The sequence below is a fragment of the Eucyclogobius newberryi genome, unplaced genomic scaffold, assembly GCF_026437365.1.
Source record: "Eucyclogobius newberryi isolate DKJ021-1_F unplaced genomic scaffold, fEucNew1.0.hap1 SCAF_14, whole genome shotgun sequence".
NCBI classification, from domain to species: Eukaryota; Metazoa; Chordata; class Actinopteri; order Gobiiformes; family Gobiidae; genus Eucyclogobius; species Eucyclogobius newberryi.
In genome coordinates, this window is record NW_027315768.1 from 30,446,528 (window position 1) to 30,471,791 (window position 25,264).

General features: G+C 39.3%; 1 protein-coding gene across 1 annotated transcript in view; it reads left to right on the forward strand.

Annotated features, from left to right (window-relative positions):
- Positions 1 to 24,880, forward strand: part of LOC140359954 (collagen alpha-3(VI) chain-like) — a 49,364-nt gene extending 24,484 nt beyond the window's left edge. Inside the window, exons 32-56 of the mRNA XM_072445208.1 lie at positions 510 to 575; positions 683 to 736; positions 816 to 851; positions 1,589 to 1,651; positions 1,824 to 1,886; positions 2,479 to 2,541; positions 2,751 to 2,813; positions 3,504 to 3,554; positions 4,388 to 4,423; positions 4,669 to 4,731; positions 5,331 to 5,393; positions 5,795 to 5,827; positions 5,903 to 5,939; positions 6,028 to 6,039; positions 7,103 to 7,593; positions 8,189 to 8,294; positions 9,132 to 9,833; positions 10,569 to 10,668; positions 10,755 to 10,813; positions 11,314 to 11,580; positions 12,822 to 12,902; positions 15,092 to 15,280; positions 15,532 to 15,621; positions 20,830 to 21,012; positions 24,188 to 24,880. Coding sequence (XP_072301309.1) covers positions 510 to 575; positions 683 to 736; positions 816 to 851; positions 1,589 to 1,651; positions 1,824 to 1,886; positions 2,479 to 2,541; positions 2,751 to 2,813; positions 3,504 to 3,554; positions 4,388 to 4,423; positions 4,669 to 4,731; positions 5,331 to 5,393; positions 5,795 to 5,827; positions 5,903 to 5,939; positions 6,028 to 6,039; positions 7,103 to 7,593; positions 8,189 to 8,294; positions 9,132 to 9,833; positions 10,569 to 10,668; positions 10,755 to 10,813; positions 11,314 to 11,580; positions 12,822 to 12,902; positions 15,092 to 15,280; positions 15,532 to 15,621; positions 20,830 to 21,012; positions 24,188 to 24,228 — 3,012 coding nt within the window. The 3' untranslated portion in view covers positions 24,229 to 24,880. The remainder of the gene's footprint in view (positions 1 to 509; positions 576 to 682; positions 737 to 815; positions 852 to 1,588; positions 1,652 to 1,823; positions 1,887 to 2,478; positions 2,542 to 2,750; positions 2,814 to 3,503; positions 3,555 to 4,387; positions 4,424 to 4,668; positions 4,732 to 5,330; positions 5,394 to 5,794; positions 5,828 to 5,902; positions 5,940 to 6,027; positions 6,040 to 7,102; positions 7,594 to 8,188; positions 8,295 to 9,131; positions 9,834 to 10,568; positions 10,669 to 10,754; positions 10,814 to 11,313; positions 11,581 to 12,821; positions 12,903 to 15,091; positions 15,281 to 15,531; positions 15,622 to 20,829; positions 21,013 to 24,187) is intronic.
- The last annotated feature ends 384 nt before the right edge of the window (positions 24,881 to 25,264 follow it).

Here is a 25,264-nt window from a genome sequence, read left to right on the forward strand (position 1 = left end):
ACTTTTGTACACAACACACACACACACACACACACACCACAGACTGTGACACTCGCTCAGTAATCAATTAATAACGATCTTGGAAACATGTTTTGTAAAGGTATTATTTATAGATTGATTGAGACACAAATTGTGTTTTCATATAAAGTTAATGCAGTGACTAATGAAGATGCTTGGAATATTTGAAAAAGTGAGGACTACTGTTTTTTCACGTTTTCCAAGACAATAAACATCAGGTACAGCATCTTTTAAGCTGTCAGTAAAGATATACTAAACCTCACAAAAAGATACAAGTATGAAAACAGTATGTTATACACAAATAGATAGTGTTGAGAACCATTTGGAATATTGGCTGTGGCTGGATGAACGTAATCTTCAGTCATAATACATATGTTGTGATACTCTTTCTTTAATTATTATATTATACTTTTGTACTAAAATGAAGAGTAATTATGTACCACTATTTGTTTTTTCCCCCACAAGATTAATTTTTCTATTCCGTCCAATAGGGTCAAAGTGGAAAAGATAACACCCTTCCAGGACCTAAAGGAGAGCCTGGTGATGCTGGTCAACCGGTAACTAGTTTCAACATTACACTGTGTTATAAAAATGCAACTATAACGGTATAAAAACATATTTGTGTGTTTGCTTGTTTGGCTGATGGTCTTTTTGACATTGACAGGGAGAGCCGGGTGGTGATGGAAGAGCAGGTGCTCCTGGAGATCCTGGAAGAAGGGTATCGTTTTTATGAATATGAATTTAGATTGGCTTTTTTGTGATTATCTGTGATACTAAGAATATTGTGTCAACTACAGGGAGCCAATGGCAGAAGAGGAACGCCTGGGCAGCCAGTAAGTCATCCACAATCACAGATGTCAGATACTTTAATGTACAATGATTCAAATTATACATGAAAAATAGCATTGTGGCTAATTTTGTCTTTTTTACTCATGTGTTTTTTTGGAAATTGCACTGTCCCCTATGAAATATTCTGATCTAACGGCAAACTCTCATTTGCAACAGCATTGTCCAATCTGCACTTAAAGATGTTTCATTATTCATTTTAATCAACTTGCATCCATAGATTTATGTGGGACATTGTAACTTCAAAGGCTGTTTCTTCAGAATGCATTTTAACATTTTAACTTTAACAAATTAAACTAAAAAAATTAAATATGAAAAGAAGAACATGGTGAACAACTTGTAATGTATTTTTCTTACATTTAGGTATGTAACTTAAAGAAAAAGTTTCTCTAAAATTAAGACTTTTATCTTCGTCACATTCAGTGTCTCGCCTCACGTGAAACATCACAATTACCGTATTTTCCGGAGTATAAGTCGCACCAGCCAAAAAATGCAAACAGAGCCAAAAAAACATATATAAGTTGCACTGGAATATGAAATGCGGTTACAAGTGTGAAAATAACAAATAATATCACATATAAATCGCCCCGGAATATAAGTACAAGTATAAGTCACACCCCGGCCAAAACTATGAAAAAATTTGCAATTTATAGTCCGGAAAATACAGTAGAACTTCAGTTCAAAAATAGCTCTACTCTATCTTCATTCTGTGCTTTTATTCCAGGGTGCTGCTGGAAAGCCCGGAGGCGACGGTGAGCCCGGAGAGCCCGGAATCGCAGGATCAAGAGTGCGTTTTTCAAGACTATTAAAGCATTTCTTAGCTCATTAATTCTGAAAAATACAACTGCCAAAACGTGTGTCATACGTAGTGGGAGCTGTTCTTGGCCCTTACGTCGCTATGACACACTGTTTTGACTGGATCCGACCTCGGCAGCTGATGTTCTGATGATGTTTTAAAGGGTCCGCCCGGAACCATCGGACCACCGGGATCCAAGGGAGAGGAAGGAAACCCCGGACCGAGAGTAAGTCAAACTGTCAACACAAAGGAGGGAAAAGAAGTCCTGTCCGATCTGAACGTACTACACAAGCATTTCATCTGAAATAATAAACTATAAGAGTCTGAACAACGGGTGGAAGTCAAGCCACGTCTACGGTCCGGCGTGTTCACCGTTTACAGTTCACGCCAAATAAACAAATAATGAAATATTAGTTTGAAGTTAATATCTGCTGAGACTTGAGTGCAGCAAAATGTGAGCGATGAGAATATGGATATGTTGTATTAGTCATTGTATAGTCACTCAAATACTCTATACATTTAATATTGGAATTCAAATTGTCTGCTGCTTCTTTTAGACACATTGTGAACACTGTAAATATGTAAGATTAGATCCAAACTAGAACTAAGACACGGGATAAGCCTGGATTTGTACCACATATTTGCAATAAGTCATTTATTCGTGATGCTGCAATTATGGATAAAATAATGGATGAATCAGGAAATATTAGTGTCACAACAATAGCACTGGTTTCTTATCACCCCATAAATGAATAATACACATGTGATTTAGTTCAGACTCATTGAATAATACAAACGTGTGGTTGTGTTTGTGACAGGGGCCCGGAGGCGTCCCAGGGACAATCGGAGCCAAAGGAAGACGAGGAGCTCTTGGTCGCAAGGTAACTTAGAATTGAGCGTTGTCGTCATCGTTTACATTGAAATATCTTCTTCCCAGTTTGTGTTTTGTCTTTAAATACAACGGCTTAATCCCTTCACTCTCACATAACTGGACAAACAACTGCAGCTCTCTATAAGAAAACATTGCGTACATTCTGCAGGCGCATGAACTATATGAAGTGCAATCCAACAGCTTGTCTTTGTTTTACAGGGAGAACCAGGGGATCCAGGACCCGACGGAGTTCAGGGTCCTTTGGGTCCACGGGGAGAACCAGTAAGTTCAGCTTTTATCATTTTACAGCCGCATTATTGTTAAAGGTTTATCTAGAACATTTTTGTCCTCAGATATAAAGGAAACATGTTCTTATCATGTTGTTTCTACACTTTTAAAAGCCTAAATAATGCATGAATAAAGACTTAATTCATAATGAACAAATATTAAATAGTAGTGAATAGTAAAATAATTTAGGCTTAGTAATTACTTAAGCCTTTGTTCATGATGTATTAAGGTGTGTTTAAGGTGTAGTCATTATTAAGTGGGACTAAAACTATTTTACACAACATGAAATTCTTTACATTTGTATTTGTTCTCAAGCTAATTAACCAATCAGATTCTATGGCTAAAACCAGTTTGAAATAAAATGTTTTTCTGATGTGACGTGTCTTCAGAATAGTGCATGCTGTTATTACTTTTAAGCATAAATTCAATGATGGTATTAAATTAAATTTAATTGTAATGTAAAAAGCAAATACAAGCATAGATATGTCTGTATAAATGTTAATTATAATCAAAGCTATTCTTTGAATTATGCCTGTTGATCATTTTCAAGTGTGTTTAAAATGAGATCCAGAGCAGCATTATTTTATTTTGAAAAGTGGATGCAGCATTGCTTTGAAATCCCACAGCGTTCACATGTGTGACTGATGCAGACATGTAACAAATGTTTCATCATGTTTTGCTCAGGGTGAAGATGGAGCAGATGGGTTTGGAACGCCTGGACCTGCAGGGAGAAAGGTAAGTGGAGTTACATGCTTCAAATGAATATTTATATGGACACAATTCCACCTGTCTACAGTATTTACAGTGAGTATTTACTATCTGACAACAGCCATTAGAGCCTAAAGTATTCACCATGTGTACATGTGTCATTGTTACAGGCTGGTGGTTTCTCTGTTGTCGTAGCTGCACCTACAACTTCAACTATTCACACATTCACATGAACGTGAACTCAGCTTTAGTGTCTTGCTCAAGGACATAACAACTCTTTGATCTGACTGAAGTGGGATTCCATTCGCCAACATTATAGGATGATTATTTTATGATCTATGCATCACCTGAACCACTGAACATAAATGAGCCGATAGTTGAACATGAGTGAGAAGGCGCCATGGTGGCAGAGTGGTTAGCACTCTTCACTCACAGCAAGAAGGTCACAAGTTAAAATTTCCACCTGGGCCTTTCTGTGCAGAGTTTGCATGGTTCTCCCGTTTTTTGGATCTGGAGATAACGTAACGTAAACATAAAGCGTGCCATAACCTTATCCTTAAATGCTCCGGTTGTTCTCACTCTGAGAAAACAACTGCGTGGGATTCGTCTTGGGCTGTTGCTTCCACACGATTCGTATCCAGACACGGTGGATGAAGCGGAGACATCACTGCAGACTTTTACGCAGACGCTTTACCGTTCTGATCTCATCCAAAGCTCTTTTACTCCCAAACAGCTTCTGTAACAAAACACCTCACGGTGCAAAGGGCATGTTGTGTGTCGGTGCTTGATCTTGCACGAGAAGAACACAACGCCTTAGTAGTAGATAGAAGTAAAAGATGTTTTCTCTCCTCTCTTCACAGGGAGACGAGGGATTCCCAGGTTTCCCAGGACCTAAAGTAAGTTAAATCCAGATGTTTCTGCACGGCGCCTTATCTGTGTACACTGGCCTCGCTCCAGCAGACACTGGCCAGCGTGCACAACAGAAGTGCAGTCGCTGTCATGTAAAACAACTATTATTTATCTGGCACATACGCTTTAAAGTCCAACTAAACAAATCAGGAATGGAAGATGCTAATGGAAACCAGACATTGTAGATAAAACGTTAGTGGAAGTCAAACTAAAAACATGTGTCGTGTTGCAGGGAGCAGCTGGTGATTCGGGACCCAACGGTGGCCCTGGGAAGAGAGGAAACAGAGGACAGAGGGTGAGAGATAAGTCTGATTCTGGCAAAACTACTCAATATGAAATAAGTGCTTGTGGTAATGTATTATGCCATTAAAACCACAAGACACTGCTTTCAATAAACGTATTATGAAATTTAGACTTTTATCTTTATTATTATTATCTTTTAGACTTTATTTAGACTATTCCCTAATCATTAGCTTACTCAAAGTTGTATTTCATTTTGTAATCCTGTCTTGTGGTGTATTTGAGGACCCCCGGCCCCGCCCACTGCTTTGTACATGTAATTCTTTGAACAATTCTGATTGAAACGTTCTAAGGTTAAAAAATAAAAGCACCATCGATGCAAATCTGCTGCTTGCTGTGGTGAAATACATCTATAAAGAGGTTTTTATGGTTTTAGATCACGTTTGTTGTTTACAGTGAACAAAATATGGAATAACAATCGATGCATGTAATAGTTCATCACTGAAGACCAGAAAAACAAGCAGAATGTACTTCTTTAACTTGGCCGGGTATGATGTTGTTAATCCGCAGGTTTTAAAGGTTAAAAGTGTAAAACAGCAATGTGCATGTTTACGTAGTGAAAACGATATATTTTAAAAAACATTCTTATTTCAGGGCGTCTCTGGAAACATGGGCCGACCTGGTCAGGGCGGAGAGGTCGGATATCCTGGGCCTTATGTGAGCAACTTTCATCCTGTTTGTGTTTGAAGTGATATTGCTTATATAATTACGTATGGCAAATAGTAGCATGGAGAGTGTAAAAAAAAATACTCAAATACTTTTTATTGTGAACATACTATGGCCTACCTCCTTGCAATTGTTAATAGTTTAAAATGAACTGCATGATTCAGCCTGGATGTCTTTTCTTGACACGTTGGATCACTGCTGAGGACTGCATGAGTTTGTTGGTTCTTGGGTCAGAAAGACTCAAGTGCAGACTCCAATTTCTCCCATTGCAATGTCAGAGTAAATATTCTGCCTATTGCTTTAGATTTGAGTAGAAAAACTTGCAGAGTTTGTAAAAAAGCTGCATTGAAATGGAACCGTGGCTCATGTCCCGCTGTATTTCCTTTTCTCAGGGTGAGAAAGGCCCCCGAGGTCCTGGGGTTGTGGTACGTGTTCATTATCACTCATTTTAAAGACAAATACATTCATGTCATTGAATAAAAAAACATCTTTTTCCACAGCAATGTGACCTGGTTAAGAAGATTCGCGATAACTGCCGTGAGTACTTTTTAGTCCATGTCAAAATCACACACAGTTGATTGGAAACATTAATGAGCGTATTTTGTTTTGTGTGTTTTTATTTCAGCTTGCTGCTATGGTAAGTTTCAAATTCATCATAACAACAGTCAAGTAACGAGCAAACTTACTGTACAGTCACAAGAATGTCTAACAGGGAGGGCATCTGGCATAAAACGTGTGACAGATCACTGCAAACATTTGTGCATTATCGTGATGTAGATTTTCAAGCTTTTGGTGCATGTTTTTGTTAATATTACTTAGTAACCATAGTCACAGCATATCCCTTCATTATAAATGTCTGTGCAGTGTGGGTGAAGTGTCTTGCTCAAAGGCACAGTGACAGTAGACGCTTAAGAAAAAATTAACCAATTAGTTCACTCAACCCACAATGCAACTATGTCCACAATAGTTGAATCAGAATTAAAAGGCTCCTGTTTTAGTGAGAGAGAGTTACCGTATGTTCCGGACTATAAGTCGCTCCAGCCAAAAAATGCATAATAGAGAAGAAAAAAAACATTAAGCCATATCACACTGGAGTGTAAGTCACATTTTTTGGGGACATTTATTTGATCAAATCCAAGACCAAGAACAGACATTTCATCTTGAAATACAATTTAAAATAATAACAGATGAGAGAACATGGTGAATAGGTGTACGAATGCTAACGCTAACACCTTCAGCTACATGAGGCACAGACAGAACTGTGGTAAGTGTCTGGTATGTTAACGTAACATATGAACAGTTATTCAGATAACTATAGCATAAAGAACATGCTAACAAGTTTACCAAAGCATCAGTTTTACCCCAAATCACTAAATCCACTGAATTCTTCTTCCTCTGTGTCACTTCTAAACAACTCCACAAACTCCAGAGGTAGAGGAAGTGCAGATTCTTCTTCTGCGGCGCTTAGAGCCTAGAGCGCCCTCTTGTGGTTGTCAGTGTGAAAATAACAACAAAACTATGAAAAAAAGGTGCAAATTATAGTCCGGAAAATACGGTACTTATTTTTTCTGAACATTTCAAAAAGGAAAACAAAAAAGGATCATTTTCATTCTTAAAACACACACATCCAGACAAACAAACACCCACACACTTTACATAATAAGAATTCATTAACTTTTTCCGTTCGCTTCCGCTCATAGGCAAGGACGAATGCCCGCTTTACCCGACCGAGCTCGCCTTTGCCATGGACGTGTCTGAAAACGTGGGCGTGGCCTTCAACGGCATGCGCGAAACCGTCCTCAACCTGGTGCGGGACATCTCCATCACCGAAAGCAACTGTCCCAGGGGCGCGCGCGTGGCCCTGGTCATGTACAACAACGAGGTCAACACGGAGATACGGTTCGCCGACAACATGAAGAAACGTGGCCTGCTCAGCCATATCGAGGGGCTGCAGATGAAAAGGACGGGGAAAGAGAGGAACCTGGCCACGGCGATGAGTTTCGTGGCTCAAAATACATTCAAAAGGGTCCGGAGTGGGTTCCTGATGAGGAAGGTGGCGGTCTTCTTCGTGGGCGGGCCGGTGTCCAACACTCAGGCCGTCTCCAGAGCGGCGCTTAAACTTCACGACGTCGGGATCGCCACCGTGCTGCTGGTGAACAGTGAGAACAGACAGCTATCCAGAGCGCTGCAGGTACGAGAGAAGAAACATGTGAACAAGGACGGTTTGAAGTAGCGGTAGCATTAGTATTTGTCGTGGATTTTCTTCAGTTATTAACTTATACAGGGCTTAACGCAAAACATTTACCGTGAAACGATGACCGAAAGTGGCTTTTCACAACACCTTGCAAATGTTTAGGACGTACAGGAATAGTGCAAAAAAAAAAAAAGAGAGATGAAAAAGATGTATTTAAATGTGCATTTCCTGAATATAAACAAAACATTTAACGTTCTTCCAAATCTGAAGTCTGCTCCAAACCACATGCTTTTACGAGAGATGATTGGCCTCAGACCGAAGCTGATCATCGATGACAAGAAATGACTGAAGCTTTGATTATAATATAGTAGTTGTCGAGTAGAAAATGAAAACACAAACAAATGGCTTGGAAGGCTTGGAAATGTGAATGTGGGTGTGGTTCTGCTCCATAACTTGAGATAACAGACTCTTCTTCAAATAAACAGGAAACAAGCAAAGAGATAAAACGGACCTCAGTCGATCCGGCGTCCAACCCCGTAGTTTTTCCTGTTGACGGAATCCATGGTTTAAACTTGTCGTCTTTGTTGCGCAGGTAAACAACACCGTTCTGGCCCAGGTCATCGTCCTCCCGGGAAACACAGGAAGTGCTCAGTACAAAAACGCCCTCCAGAAGATCAAGAGCTGTCACGTCTGCTTTGGTAAAGGGTTTTTTACACTATTATGTGACATTAGACATTTACTGTACCTCAGAGTTTAGAGTGGCACATAACATATGAGTTAGTTTGACTTTTTAGTAGTAGTACTGTAGTTGTATTGGCTGTAGTAGTGGTAATTTTAGTAGTAGTGCATTTAGGTGTAGTTGTTGTAGTAGTTAGTACATATTCAAAAGCAGATTCTAATCCAATGTTCAGTAGTAGTACTAGTAGTAGTAGTTGTAGCAGTAATTTAAGCATGTTTCGTAGTTGAAGGAGTTGCTGCTGTTGTTGTTTTTGAATTTGTAGAAGTTGTACATGACGGGCTTGTCAAAAATATTGTAAATCAGATACTAAAACTAGCATCGAAACTACTATACTCATTTGACCAAGTATTGATACTGAAAAAATGACATTCAGAACCAAAACTTGACCGTTCCAGAACAGCTTTATCAGAACTAGTACACGACCCTATGGTACCACGAAGAAGAGTACGGTACTTTTATCAGATTCTTTTTTTGTTGTTGTAAGAAATTGGCATCACATTTGGAGCCTATTCCTTAGTATTGCCACACTAACTTGTAGTCATTGTAATCTATTCATCTTATATATATAGTGCCCTGTACTCTGTGCTACATCTCTTGCAGCTGCCCAAGACTTACTTACTTCTACTCAGCACTTACGACCCCTTTAACCCCTTTGTCTTGCTCAGGGACACAACAGCAGAACACAATGGTTGAGGACGGACAACTGACCTATTGCTTTTGTCGTAGCAGAAGTAGGAAGAGTAGTAGCAGTGATAGAAGTTGGGATCAAATGTTCGTTCCCCTCCCTTTCTTTCAGACGCCTGCGCTCCCGACCAGACGTGCGACTACGTCCCTCCGGCGTTCGGCCGCGACAAGCGATCCCACATCGTTGACGCGGACATCGACCTGGCCTTCATGATCGACAGCTCCGAGTCCACCTTCCCCGTCGCCTTCACCGAAATCAAACACTACATCGCGCACATCGTGGAGCTGCTGGAAGTGTCCTCGGACCCCACGACGTCCCCGCACCAGGCCCGGATCGCGGTCGTCCAGCAATCGCCGTACAAGTACCTCCGGAACCGGACCGGGTCGCCCCTTCAGGTCGACGTGGGCTTGGTAGAGCACAAATCCTCCGAAAGCGTGGTTAAATTCCTGCTCGAAAAGACGCCGCAGCTGGAAGGGGGGAGAGCGCTCGCGGACGCCATCGAATCGACCGTAGAGGATGTTTTCGAGAAGGCGCCGTTTCCCCGGGAGCGTAAAGTCTTGATGCTTTTCGTGACAGGAAATGTGGACAAAGATGAAGATCGCTTGGTGCGCATTGCCACAGAAGTGAAGTGTAGGGGGTATTTCTTGGTCATTTTCGGCGTTGGAGACGGCATCGGCGCGGGAGACGCCAGAGTCTTGTCCCGAATGGCTTCCGAACCCTCCGAAGTGTTCTTCAAGAGGATTAACAGTCTATCGCAGTTTTATGACAAGAACATTCTAACGTTTGGACAGCTCATGCCCAAATATGTCACCAGTAAGTCAACTTTTATCATTCTGTACACTACATTTCTCATTGATGTTCTACTAACCACCACTTCAAGAGCTTAAACAAAAGGCCTACGTAATTAATGCAGGTCAAATATCATAGCATCATGTAAACTTACAATTTATACATATATGAATTGAAATTTGAACATAAAAAGCTCACAAATGAACGATAAATGACTTGCATGGATTGTATTTTACAGTTTAATTGCCTTTATCGACCACGTTGTAAGACACAGCATGTGTTGTCTCTTCAAACACGTAAATATATAACATAGAACATTATTGATACAGTTGGAAAATGAACCTATTATGACAGGTCCTGATGCTTAATGAAGTGGAGATCAATAATTTAGATATGTTTAAGCTAAGTAAAAAAAATAAACAATAAAATAATCCATTACACATTTACACCAGTACAGTTGCTAGTAGACTTTTGAAAACATTGCTAGACAAAGAGTAAATGGTGATCAAGCCTTTTATACATTTTTAGGGACCTTCAAATGAGCTCTTCTTATCGTGAAACACAGATTTAGGTAAATAGGTAGCATTTTCAGAGCAGTTGGACCAATATAGTTGTGCTGCATGAATTTAACATGTGTTTTCTGGCGGTACAAACCACTGACCTCTCTGTTGTGGAGCCGGCCGGTTCCATGAAGTAGTAACTGTATTACAAACAGATGCCTGATGATATAATAACACCGATGCTCTGATTTCATTCCAGTTGAAAATGCTTTCTACATGTCGCCTGAAGTCTCCAAACACTGCAAGTGGTTCCAGAGCGACCAGCCGTTCAAAAACCCATTCATAACGTCACGCCTGGAGTACGTGTTCATATTTCACAGCGAATATAATGGTCTGTGCATATTTAAAATGTAATAATATTTGTTTTCTTTTTCTGTATCTGAAGGAAACATGAGAAACACCATGAAAAACAACAAGAGGTTCATCATCATAAAACACACAAAGGTTGGTGAATGGACACATAAGACTGGATTAAGATGAATAACTCATTTTAAATATATTGTTTAAAATTATTGGTAAAATTACATATATTATAATAGTTAGTACTTTATAAACCAATAAATCCGAGCAAATTTTTCAATAGCTTATATTTCCCTTTACTTATTTTTTTTTTCATAAATAATAAAACGTAAAAACACCGGAGATGTGACATGTGTTGCGTTTTGTGTTGAATGTAAAGGTGCACCGTGTAACCTTTCTTGTGGAGAACATCCATGGGTTTCAGAATGATAAAAAACTAGGACCGTTGCCATAGCGCTTAACAATTTAAACACAATGATGATGACATCTTCTGAATGCGAATAAATCCTCAAAACGGTGCATATAACCGGAAGTTGAAACCCACAAATACACTATTTATAAGACATGAATAAGCACTAGTTATTTGTTTCTAAAGGTTTCCACTCGACACATGACAGTGAGTAATATGTGGGTGTTTGTCACAGATGAACCCACAGACGAGCTCCACGTCTTCAACGTCACCTCCAGCGGTCTGAAGCTGCGTTGGAGCAGCCCGGACCCCAAGCACTTTGTGTACTTCGAGGTGTTGGTGACCCGCCTGAACGACCACGTCCTGGTCCTGAAGACGAACGTGTCCGGGACAGAGCTCTCCGTGGACAACCTGCAGAGCGCACAGTCCTACCACGCGGTCGTCACGGCGCACACGGCCAACGGGGACGTCGTGTCCACGCGCAAAGGAATCATCACCACCAGTGAGTTTAGGTTTTTATGATGACCAGTGTCCAGATGACTACAACTGAAGCTTTTTAGGATAAGAACAATTGTGACCATTTACAAAGTAGTTGTAATGTGTTCAAACTTATGCACAGAGTCCATTAATAGCTTTAGGCATATTTGCTTTTCCAGAAACAAACAGGAGTAACAAGTGTTCTATGTTTCTATGAATTTGACACAATTTCTTTGCACAAAAGATGTATGATTGATTATACAATTATACAGCCCTAACAATAGGCTACTAGGACTGTAGTCCAAATAAATTCTTGGTCGACTAAAGACACGCCCTATCATCTGATTAGTTGACTAAAGACACGCCCTATTGTCTGATTAGTTGACTAAAGACACGCCCTATTGTCTGATTAGTTGACTAAAGACACGCCCTATCATCTGATTAGTTGACTAAAGACACGCCCTATTGTCTGATTAGTTGACTAAAGACACGCCCTATTATCTGATTAGTTGACTAAAGACACGCCCTATCATCTGATTAGTTGACTAAAGACACGCCCTATCATCTGATTAGTTGACTAAAGACACGCCCTATTGTCTGATTAGTTGACTAAAGACACGCCCTATTGTCTGATTAGTTGACTAAAGACACGCCCTATCATCTGATTAGTTGACTAAAGACACGCCCTATCATCTGATTAGTTGACTAAAGACACGCCCTATTGTCTGATTAGTTGACTAAAGACACGCCATATTGTCTGATTAGTTGACTAAAGACACGCCCTATCATCTGATTAGTTGACTAAAGACACGCCCTATTGTCTGATTAGTTGACTAAAGACACGCCCTATCATCTGATTAGTTGACTAAAGACACGCCCTATCATCTGATTAGTTGACTAAAGACACGCCCTATTGTCTGATTAGTCGACTAAAGACACGCCCTATCGTTCTATTGGTCAACTAAAGACACGCCCTATTGACTGATAAAGGGGTGATAATAGACGTGTCTAACCCAAACAGGTTCATACAAAAACACCGCTATTTATACAGAAAAATATCAGCAAACTGTGTATTTTATGTTATAGATGTCCCATATAAACCCTTTTAATCTAAAAAATAAAAAATTGTCTACTAATAATTTTTTGCTCGACCAAGACACCATCGACTGATTAATCGACTAAACGACTAAAAGATTACAGCCCTACAGATAGTGTTTGACTGTGGCAGTTTGTTGATTGCATGATGTGTTTGGTGTTGTTTTGCAGAAGCAGCCGTGCATAAACCTGCCATGCTCAGCAGCAACACTGTAACTACAACCACAGCTCCTCTGGAGAAACCAGTCACAGGTACAACCAGAACACATGCCTGTGATGGTGTATCAAGACCCATCACAGCAGCTCATGAAAGTATCATTTAGACATGTAATAGTTCTCATTAGTGCTAGGGCTGCACAATATGAGAAAAATATGCAACATTTGTTAACTATGTTTTGTACTGCGATATTATTGCATCATTTTAGGATTATTTTTGACACAATAACTTCATAATAAATTAAACAAAAATGCTCTCCAACCGCAAGTCAGCCAACTTGTTTCTTTTATTAAGTGGTTTGAGGTCAACATTGCAAATTCACACGGATCACTATAACTAACAAAAGCATAAAATGTATTCTTTAATAAGGGAAACTATTAATAAAACCAGCCTTTTTTTTACAATTTACTTTAAAAAGAAAGAAAATGTCTGTCAGATGAAGCACATTCTATTTTCTTGTGATATTTATTTCAACATCGCTATATCAGGATATATTGTGCAGCCCTAATAAAAATTAAAACAAATAAAAAACTGTATATCTGTCTGAACTGAACATAGTTTTGAGCATTTACAGCTGCTAAAGACATTAATGGGAAATGCATAACTGAGGCATGAGAACATCTGCACATCCCGCTAATCTGTGACAGTTGTTTACTGAAATACGGTCATTTGGGATTATTTAAATCACATATAAAAAGCGAACAATGACCTAAAGGATTTGGTCTCACAAACTTTTGTACTGGTGCGATGAGGTTTCTAATGTGTAGTTTCCCAACTGCACATTAGCAACGGTCAAAATAACAAAAAAACACGAGGCGGGAGGTGAGTATGAACACTGGAGCGGTCTTAAAGTCAACCGTTCCGGCCCTGAGACGTCTGACCATTCTGAGAGGGATGATTGTACAAGAGAGAGCTCAGATGGAAAAGTTATCATTAAAACACAGCGTAGAGGAGGAGAGAGAGGTGAAACAAATGGGTGGAGATAAACCGGAAGTAACTGTGATCTGAAACGAGGCTCGAGGTAAGTTTCAATATAAAAAATGTACCGTTGTGAGAGCAAAAGATTTAATGCATGACTATAGAGCGTATCAGGCAAACCAATACACACAGAAGCAGAAAGGTTACACAGTGCACCTTTAAGAATGCACCACAGACAGAAGGAGGCACATTCACCACATCAAAATTGGGACTAAACCAGTGTCTAAACTTGGACTAGATCAGGGCAAAACAAGGACTAGAACAGGAAAAAGACAAGCTCAATTTAATAACCAAATAACGACCATGTGGGGCCTTTCAGTGTGCAGTCTTTGTTTGCTCTTAGAAACATGCACATTTGGCTAATTCATACTCCTGAATGGTTTCCCCAGGAGCTGCAAGGTAGTGGTGCTGATGGATGGTAACTACACCTACATTAGCCTTAATAAAGCATAAAGAAAACCTTAATTCATAACGAACAAAGAGTTTATTGAGTATAATTCAGGCTTAGTAAGTACTTAAATAAGAGGTTAGGTCTGTTCTTTTGTTAGTTTCATTTATAAAGACAAATTAGGTTGTTTTTTTACCTTGACATGTTAAAAAAACAACCTGATTTATACCTGTCTTTTTACACCAAACAAAAAAATAATAAGTACAAAGAAGACTTAATTAATTATATTAGTGGGTAAGGGCTTAGGAGTTAAGGTATCATTAAGTAATTACCAAGCCCGAAGAAGCACATCGTTCATTATGAATCACGCCTTTGTTCATGCTTTATTAACGCTGTTTAAAATGTAGTTATTATAAAGTATTAGGTCAAATAGAGACGAAAAATACATTTCAAAAAATCATAAATCGACTTTAACCTTTACTATAATTTTACTGTTTGACTAACATTTCAACATGTTTACATTTTCCGTGACTTATGATATGAGAATCCCCTTACTTCTTAACCAACGACCTTAACACTCCGTTTAATCTTCCCATTACACACCCAACGCCTGCATTGAGATTTAGTCACTATAGTTGATTGACCTCGTCATCGTTTTCCTCATATTCATCTGTATTGCACATTGATATTACCCCTTGTATGAAGATTTCCAATAACAAATCCCTCATAAAGTCATTCAAGACTCATTGCAGTACCACTAATAACCACTAATGTATTGACCCTCTCACCTTTAACCCTCTCCCCCCCTCTCTCTCTCCTCTTCCACTGCTGTTGTCTGTCGTTTGTTGCATGTTGCAGTTGTGAATGCCTTTGCAGACCCGTGCTTTCTTGACCTTGACGTGGGCGAGCCGTGCAAAGACTATCAGGCTAAGTGGTTCTTTGACTATAAGAACCGGATCTGTGCGCGGTTCTGGTACGGAGGGTGCCGAGGCAATGCCAATAGGTTCGAGACCGAGGCCCTCTGCTTGAAACGCTGCGTGGAAACGGGTAAGTGGACGGCGACGCCCCGAACGCACGGGCCCAGCGCTGCCTGAAGTCCTCGTGCAAACGCTTCTGCAGCAGATTTGAACCTGCAACACAGCGTCCACGTGGCGTCAATGTGCTTGTGTGTGGCTTCGCTGTGCGGGCGAGCAGTTTAAAGCAGAGATGAGCCGCTTTAAAGGGATTGTGCAAAGCAGATTCATTCGGGGGAAGGCTGGCGATGAACAGCTGAAAGGTTTTTGCTGATATTTCCACAGAGCCAGAATCAGAGCCAGAACCAGAGCCTCAGAAAGAAGTGAAAGAGGTGAAGCAGGTGGAACAAAAGGAGGTCCTCCCCCCAGCACCAGGTAAAACGTTACAATTATGAATCTATTTATAAGGAAATGGACGCCGTGCAGTCGAGCGCGGTGGGATTTTAGTTTCTTAAATGTGCACGGAGAGGAATTTGCCGTATATTTGTCATGTAAATGCTTAGAAAGGTCTTTAAATATTCATTGACTCGACTGTATATGCACAAGTGTATTCATGAGTTTCAGATTCCTGTTTTATGCAACGTTTTAAGGACTTTTTCCCATTAAAAATATGCAATAGTTTGTTTGAAATTGTTAATCGCGTTAGAAACAGTCCTGAATTCATCATCATTCTGAAACCCATGAATAAAACTATCACTATTAGCACAGATGAAGCTCAATGCACGGTAAATGAAGGTGCTTGTCTCCATGGAGATGTTACTGCGTTGCCTGGAATGTTCCGCAGTATGGTATTAAATGTATGCACAGTATCTTGCATTATTACATTTTAGGTGTTTTTAAATTGCTGAAAAATACCTTGAAAAACCTGCGTTCTTACTGTGAGCGGGGTCGCCTCTCCGCAGATCTGACCTGTAACTCAGCCAGGTAGCGTTCTATCCGTTGAAAAAGGTCAGTTTAATGCCATGCTGTGGAACATTCTAGCGATAACGCCTCCATGGAGACGAGCGTGGAAGAGTTACATGGCTTTATACATACAAAATGACAACTTTACAACATATGAATAAATAAAATAGAGTTTTTAGAATATTTTTATTCATTTAATTACTTTCTCTGAGTCGTATCTGTCTCTGTAGAAGCTGTGTTGAAATACTGTGTTGAAGTATTTGGGCAAAAAATGTTTCCAGCAAAAAAACAGAAGGATTTAATTCAGATTTCCAACAGTAAAACTTGTTTTGGACGAGTTTATTTGGTGTTTCTACAATGAAAATCTGATCATAACATGAAATTGTTTGGGCCAAGCTTTCTGCACTTTCATCATCGTAATCCCACCAGCCACGTTTGACATATTACTGTTTGTGAGCGTCTAAACTCAGCGTCGTTCTGCCACATGTGCAATACGTTAAATACTCCATGATGTTTACGTGAAGTTCGTAATCTCTAGTATCAGTAATGCCAAAGTGTAATCGCGGCATTGAGCAGAGTTTCCACCGTAACTTTGTATGAACAGCCAAAGTCCGTCCAACTGCTCTTAATGTTAGAAAACCAGTAAAATATTTTACTCTATTTTATAATGTTTTCAAGCTGAATTCATGATCTCGTTCAAGGGGCATTTCACACCATCTGTGACTTAATGTCTGCTTTTCCATCTCGTCCCAGACAATTATATGTTTCGTGTTTTAAATGACTATTTAAGCTTCTGTGAAAATACCTAATCAATTGAATTAAATCGATGGACTGTATGGCATGACTTCTAGCCATCGTGCATTGGAAAATACATTGAAACCATGCATACTTACCGTGAGTGGGCTCGTTTCCATGGAGACGGATGTGTGTGATGAGATTAACAGTCTTTATAACGAACAAATAAGCAGCAATTTGGACTTTGCAAGATATAAATGGCTGGTAGTGAGTTAGACAGATGTTTCTAGTCTCAACATTGTATTTCAGCATCACAAAAAGTATAAGTACGTCATATATTTGTAGATAAAATGACACACTATTGTGAGGTCAGCATTTTTTTTAGTGTCTGTCTAATAAAACCTAAAAATACAAATTTAGCTTTTAACAAAATTGCAAGGTGTTTGTCGTAATCTCTCATAATAAACAGACAAATAAAGTAAAATACAATATTAAATGTGTTTGAAAAAAGCTCTAATAACGCGTTTCCATTTGCCAAAACCACCATATTTTGTTATATTCTGTGGTTAATCCCATTTTATCATTACAATTTGTCTCCATTTCAAAATTTAGAGCACAATCCTTCAAACTTTAAAGGATCCACGTGTTATCTTATGATTATAGTCTTATTTTATTACTCGTCGTATATAACGGCTCGCACTCTTTCCTCACAGTAAGGAATCAAAAACATGCAGAGTAGAACAATCCTCCCGCCAGGTTCTTCTGACCAAGATCCCGACTCAGATCTGGAAACATCTCCCTCTGAACCAAACTCTCCACCAGGTCGATAAAGTCAATTCTCGCTCCGAAACCGCGTTCATTTCCCTGACACTTTCAGGACCATCATCTGGACCGGTCCGTTCATCAAGGTTCCTCATTATTCCACCATTATTAGACCATTTCCCTCCAAAATGTGATCACTTTGAAAACAAAACAGCTCTTTGTTCCGACCACAAGCCCAGCCGGCCGCAGAGCTTCACTTCAGATTGTCGAAGATTAAAAAAAACACAGCAGAAAAACGGCGGACGAGTGGAAAATGAGACGTTGGGAGTTTTGACGCCGGAGCCAAGTTGGAGGCTTTAGTCAAATGAATGGAAAGCCTTGTTCTCGGGTTCATTGTTTCTTGGCAGTGGCTCTCACAGAGTAAAGTTTAATGCTTCAGAGCTCCGTCAGTGGTGGAAAGCATTGGCAGGACGCGTGCAGAGTTAAACAGTAGACTTAAATCAAGCCAGATGTGGTTTATCTCTTAATTATAGACACGTAGCTTCACTTTTTACTGAAATATGCTGCAGATTGTGGCCCAGGAGTCGATGATTAGTGATGATTTTTGGTCATCACTAATCACTTGGTCATTTGGTTTCGATCGTTATTTACTTTCTGCTGAAGAGGTCATACTTTCTGCATATTTTAGCATTTTAAACTGCAGTGGTTCTCAAACTATTTACGTATTAAAGGAAACTATATTTATCTTTGAAGTGCCGTGTCTGAAACCGAATGGAAAAAGCCTTAAAAGGTTTAATATTACATAAAGGCTGAACTATAGCGGTGAAAGCAAAGGCTAAAGTAGATCCAAACCAGAGCTAAAGTAGATCCAAACCAGAGCTAAAGTAGATCCAAACCAGAGCTAAAGTAGATCCAAACCGGAGCTAAAGTAGATCCAAACCGGAGCTAAAGTAGATCCAAACCGGAGCTAAAGTAGATCCAAACCGGAGCTAAAGTAGATCCAAACCGGAGCTAATGTAGATCCAAACCGGAGCTAATGTAGATCCAAACTGGAGCTAAAGTAGATCCAAACCGGAGCTAATGTAGATCCAAACCGGAGCTAATGTAGATCCAAACTGGAGCTAAAGTAGATCCAAACCGGAGCTAATGTAGATCCAAACTGGAGCTAAAGTAGATCCAAACCGGAGCTAAAGTAGATCCAAACCGGAGCTAATGTAGATCCAAACCGGAGCTAATGTAGATCCAAACTGGAGCTAAAGTAGATCCAAACCGGAGCTAATGTAGATCCAAACTGGAGCTAAAGTAGATCCAAACCGGAGCTAATGTAGATCCAAACCGGAGCTAATGTAGATCCAAACTGGAGCTAAAGTAGATCCAAACAGGAGCTAAACTAGATCCAAACCGGAGCTAAACTAGATCCAAACCGGAGCTAATGTAGATCCAAACTGGAGCTAAAGTAGATCCAAACCGGAGCTAATGTAGATCCAAACCGGAGCTAATGTAGATCCAAACTGGAGCTAAAGTAGATCCAAACAGGAGCTAAACTAGATCCAAACCGGAGCTAAACTAGATCCAAACCGGAGCTAATGTAGATCCAAACTGGAGCTAAAGTAGATCCAAACCAGAGCTAAAGAAGGTTCAAAGCAGGACTAAATTAGGTTTTAGCCAAGACTTGGTTAGGATTACTCATTTGAAAAACTTTACTGGACTAAATGTAACTTAATAAAGATTTAAAGTACTAGCAGTGCTCCATATCTGTATATTTGTTGCCATTTTTAGAGAAGAAGAACTTAATAAAGGGATCTTACATTTTGCTTTTCCCCCACTTACTTACATTTTTGTATTTCAAGTGTCATGATATATATTCTATTTAAACTCCACCTTAGTATCTTTATTATAATCTGAAGTACATTCTGCCTTCTCGACTGTGGGACAGTGACTAAGTGTCGCTCGCTCTGGTCACAAATTCCACGTTTGAGGTTTTTCCTCTCCCTCTCATTTAACTCACATTCACAAATTATATATTCAAATGTAGAGAAAATGACAGGATTTTCCAGGAAATGTAACTCTTTAACATGACATTCAGAATTCTACACAGGGTTTGTGTTCTCAAAAACTGCACACGTATTTGTATTCTGGGATTATTTGACGGACAAGAGTTTAACTTCAGATCATTTATGGCTTTGGTGGTTTTGGAGTGTTTGGACAAATCCTGCACAACACAAACAAAACACAAATGAAGATGAATAATTATTATCATTTTGTGGCTTGTATAGGGACAAGAACAAGCATAAGGTCAAAGAATGAAATTAAAACAAAACTGATCCTTTATATTCATGTCCATTACTCAAATATATTCATCAAACCACAAAAACACTGCATGTTCAAAGACTTTTCCTGCCCAGAGCTGAAACACAATTTGAAATTGTTTTAATTTGTTTTTACTGATAACCAATCTAACTAATCAATCCTAAATTATAATAAGTAGATACTCATTGCAGCAGGTGTCAATACTGACAAAATAAATAAGTAAACAGGACAAAGTTGGCTGTTCCTTGCTTTTATTTATTGCCCTGATGTGGACTTGGTTTGATCCTGTTTTAGTCCTGATCTAGTCCAGGTTTAGTCCTGATCTAGTCCTGGTTTAGTCCAGGTTCAGTCCTGGTTTAGTCCAGGTTTTAGTCCTGGTTTAGTCCTGGTTTAGTCCTGGTTTAGTCCAGGTTCAGTCCTGGTTTAGTCCAGGTTTTAGTCCAGGTTTTAGTCCTGGTTTAGTCCTGGTTTAGTCCTGGTTTAGTCCTGGTTTAGTCCTGGTTCAGCCCAAGTTTGTTTTGGTGAACGTTTGAAACGGTCTTTATCTTTATCTTTATCAGAACTAGTATAAGACATGGTAATATTAAATAAACCATTAAAACATTCCATTATATACTATATTGTTGTTGTTTTTTTATTGTGGTTTCAGGCATTCTGGGTATTGTGGGTCTTTTCCATATTACAATTGTGTTTGAATATTTAGAATCGTGACATTTGAGCACTTCTTGAACACTTCTGTTTTAGCTCAAATCCCGTCGCTTTTCCATAGCCTCGTTTGCCCTCAGCGCTCCCTTCCTCCCTTCCTCCCTCCTTCCTTCCCTCTCTCCTTCTCATACCTCTGACTTAATTCCCCCCCTGTCGCTCCCTTCCCAGCTCCCGCAGCGGTGGACGTCTGCCAGCAGCCCAAAGAGGAAGGAACGTGCGCAAAGTTCATCCTGAAGTGGCACTACGACAGCAGCAGTAAGAGCTGCACGCGCTTCTGGTACGGAGGCTGCGGAGGGAACCAGAACCGCTTCGACACCTACGAGGAGTGTGTCAAAACGTGTGGGAGACCAGGTAACTGACACACATGTAATATGAGAGAGAAGAGTGGAATCACAAGAGAACAGTGGAATCACAAGAGAACAGTGGAATCACAAGAGAACAGTAGAATCACAAGAGAACAGTGGAATCAGAAGAGAACAGTGGAATCACAAGAGAACAGTGGAATCACAAGAGAACAGTGGAATCACAAGAGAACAGTGGAATCACAAGAGAACAGTGGAATCACAAGAGAACAGTGGAATCACAAGAGAACAGTGGAATCACAAGAGAACAGTGGAATCACAAGAGAACAGTGGAATCACAAGAGAACAGTGGAATCACAAGAGAACAGTGGAATCACAAGAGAACAGTGGAATCAGAAGAGAACAGTGGAATCACAAGAGAACAGTGGAATCACAAGAGAACAGTGGAATCACAAGAGAACAGTGGAATCACAAGAGAACAGTGGAATCACAAGAGAACAGTGGAATCACAAGAGAACAGTGGAATCACAAGAGAACAGTGGAATCACAAGAGAACAGTGGAATCACAAGAGAACAGTGGAATCACAAGAGAACAGTGGAATCACAAGAGAACAGTGGAATCACAAGAGAACAGTAGAATCAGAAGAGAACAGTGGAATCACAAGAGAACAGTGGAATCACAAGAGAACAGTGGAATCACAAGAGAACAGTGGAATCACAAGAGAACAGTGGAATCACAAGAGAACAGTGGAATCACAAGAGAACAGTGGAATCACAAGAGAACAGTGGAATCACAAGAGAACAGTAGAATCAGAAGAGAACAGTGGAATCACAAGAGAACAGTGGAATCACAAGAGAACAGTGGAATCACAAGAGAACAGTGGAATCACAAGAGAACAGTGGATTCCTCACTTGCTGTATGGAATCGTTCTTTCAAATTAAAATGAATGACTATGATATAGAGCGGCACGCCTAGTTCAGACAGTGATTGTAGGTTAAAAATACACACGAGTTTTAAACCCTTCGATGGTAGGTTGAATTGTGTCTTTTGAAGCTAATTTGGAGCTATTTCATCAACTCGTGTGACATATAAAATGATTTTCGCAGTGATTTCTGTCCAGTTCCAATAGTTTAAAGAGGTAAGAGCATTATTTTCCCATTGGTTTCATGGCTTTCTCAAGAGCTGTCATTTATCTAAAAGGAAAATACACAGTTCCAAGTAAATGAGCTTGTAGCTTTTTTGCATCGTCTGTCTTATTAAATTGATATTAAAAAGTAGAAATATATTGTTGATCCTGATCATTTTTATTAGTGCCTTGACTCTGGAACTCGCTGTATTACAACAAAATCTGCCTTTAAATGATACGATACAAACGCAGTCTCATTTTGAGCTGTTTTTACAATACTTATATAATACAATAACTCAAGTACATCCTCTTGAGTTATTTCTGTATTATTGGACTATAATGATGTCATCGGAAACACAGCAATACGATGCATTATTCAGGCAATGACAGAAGCCTGACAAATCACCAGTGTGGACCTGGACTAGAGCCGGTGCTCCAAACGTTTTCACCAGGCGCCGCATGTTGAAATACAGATGAAGGAGGGTCATAAACAGCTGACTGTTCAGGTTGTACTCGGCAACAACATCTTTATTCTGACTTGAAACATTTCATTGTCAAGTCTATTTCACACAGAAACTTTTGCTTTTAAGGTTTTGATGTCGAGGATTTTCAGAACTAACAAACTACTTATGGTGATCTGGACCAGGAGGGCCACATTTGGACCCCGGGCCACAGTTTGGACACTCCTGAACTTGAGTGAAGCTGGTTAAATAAGGCTGAAAACAACTTTCCCATGCCTGGATGTATGAAGAGGGTTAAAAGCTGCAAAGACTTATATAAAAAGCAAACCATAGCGTCTTCAGTGACATAAGGAATTACTTTGTGTATATTATCCTTCAGTTTGCATGTGGCTTTTCAAACACATTACTTACATTTCACAGTGTTTCCCTATTGTTGTGTTACTGCGGCTCTGGTTGGTAGGAATTCCCCATTAAACGTACTCCCTGTGTATTACAGGTTTACTTTTAAACATGTCAGTATATTTCCCCTCACTTTATCACAGAGTAGATTAGAGCTGATAAGAACAGAGTGCGGTGGGAATGTGTGTAGGAGGTTCAATTTGACGTTGAACACATTTGAGACTTGGCAAAAGAGGTCTAAAATGTAAAAACTGGATCGTGAAATTGACCCAAAGGGGCTAAAATAACAAATTGCTATGGACAACTGGGTCAGCTTATCAGTTCTGCAGTTTTGAACGGGAAGTTAATGAACCTGTTTCTATTCCTACGTGGTTTTAGCTCAGTATTCTGGCTTACAAGGAACAAAATGTAAAAAAGATCCTTATTTTGTACACCTAAAACATCATATGTCTCCTTTAATTGAATTCCCTGTCAGTCACGTTCAGTTCCAGCGCTCAAGTGACCTTCACAGTTATTCCACTACATTGGCAGTAGCTCTTGTTTTCAGCCTCATTTACACTGCTTTACTCTTTAGTACACCCACATCTGCTATGGATATATATTAAAGGGGCTGTACCCGTTTTTTTCCCTATGTAATCGTTAAAAAGTCTAATCTGTTTCCCTTCGGCACATGTACATTGTAAAATCATTTATTCGGCTCAAAACGCGACCACAGAGTTTTCTCTGCATCTTCACCACAAAGCAGGAAACGCCCCGTTAGCATGCTAATGTTTGCTAGCTTTACCGTGACAGCTTTAATCTATGAGAGTTGTGAAAAGTGTTAATGTTTATTAAGAGTATAAGAGGTTTTTTCCAAGAGTTTTTTCTAAGTTTTTTCCAAGAGTTTAGTTTTTTATTAGACTTTTTTAGAAGTTTTTTAATGATTTTTTTTTATAAGAGTTTTTTAATACGTTTTTTTTTTTTATAAAAGGCTTTTTACAAGAGGCTTTTTTTTTTTCTTTTTTTTTTTTTACAAGAGTTTTTCATAAGTTTTTTGATAAGAGTTTTTTCCAAGACTTTTTTGTAAGACTTTTTTATAAGAGTTTTTTTATAAAGACTTTTTTTTTTTTATCTCTTTCTTTAGTATTATACTTCTGTACCTAATCTGTGTTGCAACATTGTAATTTTAAGACTGAAAATTGGGCACGGCGCCTTTAATCGTGCAGAAAATGACATTGGTCTCTTTCTGTGCCCACAGTCCCCATCCACCAGGGAGTCATGGCTTCCATAAGAACATAGGAGCTCTCATCATGGACAGACCTGCTGTTGCCTGTTTTAGGGGACCATCCGGACTGACCACAACTGTAGAGACGCAAAACCAACATCCAATCATAGGTGGACGCACTGGATTCTTCCACTCGAAACAAACTTTACGCCCACAAATCCTTGAAGTTTGTTCACAAGACGGAGAGAACGACACCAACACATTTTTGCTGCATGATAGATTAAAGAACTGGTCCTATGTAGAGTGTTTTACAAGTTTTTTAAATGTTTTTTTTTTTATTTCCCAGAATTTTTTTTTCAAATGCAGTTTCACGAGTAAGAAATGTATATCTTGGACAAATTTTGCAATAAACCTTTACAAGTATAGTGAAAATATGCTTAAGATTCACCTTTTAACTGTGCAATTCCTTCACTTTTAAGTATTCACAACCAACAGATTGTTTGCCTGTCTTGAAAGACGATCAAACAATATTTAGGTGCTAGATAATGATAGTAAAAAGTTAAATTTATGCGCACTTATGGGTCCGAAGCCTCAAAAATACTCATTGATTGATGCTATTGAGAAATCGAATGTACTTTTTTGGAGCTGTTTCTACTTCTGTTCCATTTTGAATTGTGTTTCATCCGAGCTGAGGGGAAATAAAAATGAACAAAACTTTCTAATAAATTCGAGCAACTCATTTTTTTTCTTTCCTGTTTTGAATCTTAAATGTTTTACACTGGATTTATTGATAGTCAGATAGTGGATTTCTCAACAGTTCCTGGCAGGAGATAAAAGTGGGTCTCTTAACAGTCGGATTGGAATGTGAAAGGCCAGTTTAGTTTGTTGAATCCAGATGTGAATAAACACGGAAATATTCAATATTCATAACATTTAATTTTGGTTTTAAATGTCATCACATTAGATTCAGTTGTGGCTTTAAATTTTAGACAACACATTAACATCTCCATGGTGACAAGAAGAAGTTGTCAAGGGAGGGAGAAATTAGGAGGTGTTTTGTGGTTCGACCAATCGCTTGCAAACGCCGTCAAAAAAGTGTTCACTGAGTGG